The following is a 7,024-nucleotide window of genomic DNA, read 5'->3' as shown; positions in this document are numbered from 1 at the left end:
CTATGCTTCAATGGATTTTTCAGACAAGGACTGAAGCAAGTCCTTATAAATAGCAGAGTTCATAAACCGTGGGTAAGAGTCTCTGTGCATTAAGGTATAAATTTGAAGCTGTGCATCATCAAAGGTGTGCTGTGAGGGTTCCAGCATATTTCGGTTAATAACTTCTCTTACTCTGGAGTCCAGACTGACCTGTGTATTAAAATAGAAATAATATGTAAACATGTAAATAATAGTGGTGAATAGTACAGGTGGGGTCTTAGTTTTGCTTTATCAGTTGAAAAAGCGATCTTTTTTAAGCATTTCAGCTGATGTCCTCCAAGACTGTAAAAATTGCTAAATATACTTATGCAAAAAATGATTCTGTTAAAATTTGAATGGAGTAATATCTTGAGTATGGGTAGAGAAATGTCCTCATTGAGGTACCTTATTTGAACAAGTCTGTCTGCAATCCCATTATTACTAAGACCAATGGGTTATTTCCAGACCAACTTCCTGCCCTGTAGTAGAGAGCATTAATTTTTTGTGACAGTTCATTTCCTGGAGAGTTAGTGCTGTTGTAAAGAGGCTGAATTTGGAGTAAGAGTATGACGCAGGTGGACAATGTAACCTGGGAAGCTGTTGCTTAATCAAATTGCTGTTAAAAAGCAGAGTGAATTGATGTGAACCACAGGTACAGCTGTATAATGGTTCCATACAACATACCCTAGTGTCCTTTTAGAGAGATATTAGTATTGCAGGAACAGACTAGGTAGATTTAAACAGCATTTTTATAAGTACATAAGTATAGTTGGCACCAAAAGAAACTAAATTGCAATTTTGCAAGGATGTTGGAAGAATTAAAATTCCAGCCTGCTTGGCAGGATTGTATTGAAACTGTACTGTGGTGTCTTTGAAACTTGACATATTTGCTAACAGCAGTGTGACACGTGGTTTTGAAAAATTTGGGGAAGTCATTGTGTTTGTTCTCTGCCATATTTTGTCAGCTGCTCTTTGAGAAATTTGTGCTTTGAAAGTAACACTTTATTTGTGGTTACTGTGCTTTTGGAGAGACGCATACACCCTCTTCCGAGTGTAACAAAAAAAGGAACTGATTTGTCCAACAAATACAATTTGAGTTGAGCAAGGATAATGTGATCAGCCATGTATTGGTGCCTCAAACTAAAAATTCCACATCAGCATGCCAGGGTGACATAGGAAGAGCTTCCTTACAACCAGTGAAAGTAGTTTTGAGCATCTCACCTTAAAGATGGGTGCCTTCTTCCCCTAAATATCTACTTGATGGCAGTGGAATGGTTGGGGTGGGGAGGGGGACGTTCTCTCTGAGTATTGCTGTAGCTTTAAACACACTGTTAGAACTAACTGTGCAAAGAAACATCAAAGAATATATTAGGGAAAGCAGTATACCTCTTTTGGAGAAAGGATAGAAATATAATCTTCATAAATTAGTCTTGCTTTTTCTTCAATGACACTTTTGTTGGATTCTTGTTTTAGTTCCTCACAGGCCATCCAGAAAAGCATGTTTTCCTCGCTGAATTCTGTTCGTAGAAATTCACGAAAAGCATTTCTGCCAGCTGGAGTAAGCATCAACTTGTCAAATGATTGAGCCCAAGCATTTACTTCTTCAAGAGTGGGAGCAGGGCTTTAGGAGGAAGAAGAGCAAAAGAAGAGAGAAATGAATGATTGTTACTCAAACTGTTTGCAGCTGGCAGGAGGCATCTGCCATCACAATGGAACAAAATTGTAAGGTTCATGGGGTTCTGATTCCTCGCTGAAACTACCCAAGTGCAAACTCTTGTAAACACATTTATAAGATGTTTTTGGAAAGTGTACTTATCAAAAGCTCTGATGCAGGTGATTGCCTCTGCCGTGATGCAGAAATTGCAGTTTACTGCTCAGAATAATTGCAGCAAAGTAGTACCTGTGCAACAGCTAGACGTTTTTTCTATCCCTAATATTTCTTGTTGAATTATGGTTAAAACCTGAATGAAAATGCATAGAAAGAAGCAATGATTCAAATACTCTGAAAGGTACCTACCTGTATGTTACTATTTTGCAGATGCATTTACTTGTTAGAGCATTTCTGAAGAAACTGTTGCCTGACTTTTGGGAGGTTCAAAGCTCCACTTTTTTATTTTTTTAAGGCTGAACACTGCGGGTTAAGCTCATTGCATACTTGCTGGTTGGGAACAGGATGTGTTTTTAAATTATTTCAGGAGAAAGGGAGACAGTTTACAATACTGGTTTTAATTTGTCATGAGAGTGGGGATGTGCTTACGTGCTGCATGTAAATAAAGTAAAAAATTGTAGATCACACCTTTGGTTTGTTAGAAGGTAAAAAAAGAGGTGACTTGCAAACTGAGTGTAAATTAAAAGTAGATAATAGTTATTTTCATATTTCAGGTAAATCACTGCAATTATTTAGTATGGTTTGTTGTGTTTGTTTCATTTTAGATAGACAGACAACTAATAAAGACCATACCTTTCCTCACAGTTTGGAATGCCCTCTGCTTGGAGTTCATGAGATGTTCTCCTTGCTCTCTCTTCTTCTTGATTTCTAACAGTAAGACTGCAAAGTAGCAAAAAATATTTTAGGCAATTTTATAGAGAAAAAGGCTGAACGTGCACCAGATACTTTTCATTCTATACTAACACCAAAAAAATCTCTAAAAGGACAAAAGCTAATGTTAGGCACATTACCCGTAGTTACATTCTGACCTTAATTTTACAAGTGTATAAACCTTGAGTGTAGCTGTTTAATATTCTATAATAAAGATTTTCTACAGAAGGACCATAGTTCCACAACATATCTCAAGTTGAAGGGACCCAAAAGGATTGTTAGGTCCAATAATATATTATCTATGTATATAGGATATATATGTATACATGCATACCCTTTGTCACATACCAGATCTGTTCTTCATTGTACTGTGTATGCTCAGTGCAGTGCTTTTACTTAAGCTGGACCTGATGCACTGGTTTTATGTGAGTTAGATTTCAAGGCAGGTGGGTTTGGATTTGTTTGCATTTTTTTTTTCTCCTCGGCTGTAATGAGGGCCAAGACTCTGGTTTGGAGTGGTGATAACATGTTACAGGAAATCCAGAGTTCAGAAGCAGGACACAAGATTTAAGTGAGCTAATGACTTCTGTATGTGATGTTGGAAGGGTAAGCATCTTTCCGAGTACAGGTGTAGATATAGCCAGGTTGTGTGGTGATTGATTGCATCTTAGTTAATTGCTAATACATGCATCAAAACATGAGGTCTAGAGGACAAAGAGCAGATCTATCATTGCTGAGTATCATTTTGACTATGTCTGAATAGAAACACTTCTTTGTAGCATTACAAAGTTTGCTGCAATCACTAGTGCTCACTGACAGTTTTTGATGTCCTGTGGAAGGGTAGCTGTCAACTCCTGCTTCTTTCATCAAATGTTAGTTAAGATAGCTCTAATTTTTAAAAAATTCTTTTGTAGTTGTAGATGATTCATTTTTGTTTGAAACTGGATTTGAAAATATAAATTTTTTGGGGGAGTGGGGACTACATTCCAGTTCATCCAGGCTGTGGTAGCTTATGTGCATATAGGCATGCAGTCATATAATCTGTAAAGCTGCTTAAAATATGTCAAGAAGAAAAGGTCCCAGTGAATAACCTGTTTTTTATATGAAACAGGCCCTCGAGCTGAAACAAGGCAACACAGTTGCTATAACTTGTAGGGAAATACCAAACTTAATTTCTTCATTTGTATCTTACCTTTCTTTCATGCTAATGTTCCAAGTTTTGCTGCCTTAATCCCTAACAATCACATTTATCTCTAGGAAGGTTTTTTGTTAAACCAGTGGATTTTTCTGCCTGTTTTGCATTCTAAACTCTTGGCCAAGTCTTATTTGCAGCCTTATTATTTACTGGGCATCTCCTTCTCTGACTTTGTCTACTGTTAGTAGTCTGCATAGAGACCTGCTTTTCTTAGAGTCTCTGTAGTCTGCAGAGACCTGCTTTTCTCTTTGCCACAGCAGTCCATGTGTTGAAGACAGGAAAGCTTTTGTATTGCTAAGATGGAGAGCAGATACTGCAAATGCTTTTTTTCCATCAGCCTCTGAACCATATGTTCAAGCCAATGAACTATCTCATCTTTTCAGAAAAAAACAAAAGAGAAAAAAGTAAGTAGTAATGCTAGTTCTTTATTGTGTTAGGCTATACGAGTCTCAAGCCTTTATTAACCTTTTTACTAGTGGTTCTGGCCTTTTTTTAATATGTAAAGTGATATGTATTCCTTACACACAGACAGGAAGTGATAGTCTTGTCAGAGCTATTTTTGGATTGAGGGGAGCCAACAGATCCAATAGAAAGGAATACAGATTTCATAGGATAATGCACAGAAAAGGAAAAAGACCAAAGAAATAACAAAAGCTTCCCTAAAAGAACATGCCATGCTTCAGAAAATTACTTACAGGCAGGCTCTTTCCCTAGAAATGTACAAGTAAACAATAAAGAGACTAGAGCAATACAGTATCCTCTTGGGATCTGTAAGAGTAACAGGCTGGAGGCTTGGGTTTGACTGTAGGAATGAACACAGGCTCTGAGCATCCAGCTGAGAGACTCATTTCAGTTCATTCTAAATCTACTATTAAGAATATGCTGAATATTGGATGTTCAGCAGCTCAGCTGCATGACTCACAGAGACTGTTATTTTTATTCCTATTCATAATTTTTCTGTTCCAAGAGCTTAGGCTATTTTGAGGAAATGGTCTATGAATGGGGAATATAAATAGCTTAATTACGGTTTGTTTTGCATTTCTTGCTACTAGAAAACAATTGTTTTTTAAAAAATCAGAAATTATTTTAAAGCTGAAACAAGCTGCTCTGTTTCTGAGCCTGTATTTGTTTCCCAGATGATTCTGAAATGCAAATAGGAATTTTAAGCCTCATGAAATTTCACAAACCCTATTGAGTAAATTGCTTTCTTTGAATTGCTTGAATAGTGAGATGCACAGAAAAGGAGCGTCCTGGAAAATATCAGGTAAAATGGAGGAAAAAAAAAAAAAGGCACTTTATCAACAATTTAAAAGGTAAAATGCAAATTTTACATACCATGACTTAGTAGATGTGTCTTATCTTTTCCTTTAATGGAAAACCATTTTTGTGTAATGCAGCTGTGGACTGAGCCACTTGCAATTGCACTGGACAGCTGTTGAAGTGGCACTGGAATTTCTATGGAATGTTTTAACATAGTTGCAATAGGTATCAAACCTATTTGCTACTGACAGCAAACTGATGCTGTACAGGCAGAGTGTTAATGTCTCTCTAAATTCTTGGTTTACCTCTAAGCACCTGTTGAAAAGCTTGGTAGGATCAGAGCCAGAGTTCTTGGCATCTAACAATAAAAAAAAAAAAACCAAAACCCAAACCTCCAAGCAGCATTTTGTCCTTGCAAAATATTCAGTATTTCTATAAGGGAGGGCAGAATTTTGTATGTCTTGGCTTCTGATGAGCTGAGTACCAATAGCAAGGAAACAATTAGTCTGTTCTTCCCTTGCCTTAATGGTGATCTCCAGAGCATTTCCCACAAGGCACTTTTGGAAAACAACAATAGTTGTTTAGTGGAACAGATTCCTAGCCCAGGCTTTGAGGTTATTTATGACCAATTCCTATCACCTCAGTGCCAGGTTTGCTTGCTCTGAAGTGTTTATGTGGTGGATAGTGAATTTCCAAGTATTCCCCATGCTGCCAGTGTTTTGGCTGAACTCTATGGCTGTTTAAGACTTTGTTTATTTGAATGCAAGTTCTACTTTCATCCACTAAGTAACATTTTGCCCTAAACAGATACAGGGCTTTTGAGTATGGGAAGATTTATTTCAGTTTGGAATGAAATCACTTGGATCTGGAGGAGCTGCAAGGAAAGTGAACACATTGTTGATTTAAGGAATCAAGTGATTCCTTTATTTTTTTTTTCTTTGATTGATAAATTTTCTTCCTTAACAGAAATGGGAATTTTGTAATGGGAGTTTTTCTGAATTTTTTATGCTTAGCTCTTCAGCAAATACACACAATGTTTAAAGTTTCTGGTCCCAGTGATTATCTTCATACAATTTGCAGGTGCCATGAGTTAGCAGTATTAGTTAATGACAATAGATCCAGTTACCTTCAGGAGAAAAGAAGAGTGCTGGGCACCTGGTTATTAATTTTCTGACCTACAAATCTTTCCACCTTCTAACTCCATTCAACACCTTTGGGGCTGCTTGTCAAGGCCTAAATCTAAAGCTGTCACATATTCTGGTATTGTTTTTAGTTTTTAGTGGGAGCCTTGGTGATGCTCAGTGCTGAGGATACCCTGTCCAGCACAAAACAGACATTACAGAGTATTGGCAGAAAAAGAACAATAGAGATACTGTACACATAATTCTTTTAAAAATCTGTTATTTCAAATGCAGGGGAGAGAAGGAGGACACTGGAGTAGAAGGTTGTGTCTAGTAGTAGAGCACAGCTATCTCTTTGTGTCCCAGACCTGCAGAATTACACAAGTGCTTTCTTTGACTGATGTCCTGTGCAGGAGCTATGTGTTCCCTAGAGGCTTAAATGAGAGGGGTTACCAGGAGCAGCTGCAGCAACAGCACCAACAAAAGCAGCAGGCATTGGACCCTCGATTTCCTGTGCTGAGCTGAGCCTGTGCAGCACCTGGGGTCTCCGGGGTCGTAGCCATCTGCCGTTTGCGTACCTCCGTCCTCTCTGATCCCATGGGCTGCAAGCAACAAAGGAAGGGGGAAGTAAGAAACACCTCTCTCTTATTTCATTTTTTGTTTGCTTTAAAACTCTTACCCAGAAGTGCTGAAGGCCACAGCCTCAAAGGAACTGAAAAGCTAAATCACTGATTTTCCCCCCATGGAAGTTCTAAGGTGTTCAAGGTGAATCCTTTGGAAGATTCACTCATTTAAGTGCTGTGATGGAAGGCAAAGGGCTAATGAATTCTTCACGTGCCTGGGAATACAATGAGAAGGGAGTGGTGATGCAGAGAACAAAAGATACCAGTG

The 7,024-nt window shown here is 38.0% G+C and overlaps 1 protein-coding gene across 3 annotated transcripts in view; it reads right to left on the bottom strand.

The window, feature by feature from the left end:
• Window positions 1-7,024, bottom strand: part of RGS20 (regulator of G protein signaling 20) — a 34,029-nt gene continuing 27,005 nt past the window's right edge. For all 3 annotated transcript variants that reach the window (XM_062501701.1, XM_062501708.1, XM_062501717.1), the window contains 4 exons: window positions 6,587-6,735; window positions 2,480-2,566; window positions 1,405-1,639; window positions 1-189 (listed from right to left, as the gene is read on the bottom strand). In XM_062501701.1, the coding sequence (XP_062357685.1) occupies window positions 1-189; window positions 1,405-1,639; window positions 2,480-2,566; window positions 6,587-6,735 (660 nt within the window). The remainder of the gene's footprint in view (window positions 190-1,404; window positions 1,640-2,479; window positions 2,567-6,586; window positions 6,736-7,024) is intronic.

This window comes from Cinclus cinclus, chromosome 1, assembly GCF_963662255.1.
Source record: "Cinclus cinclus chromosome 1, bCinCin1.1, whole genome shotgun sequence".
Lineage (NCBI taxonomy): Eukaryota > Metazoa > Chordata > Aves > Passeriformes > Cinclidae > Cinclus > Cinclus cinclus.
Note: the sequence above shows the minus strand (reverse complement) of the source record. Positions and strands in the feature narration are given on the sequence as shown.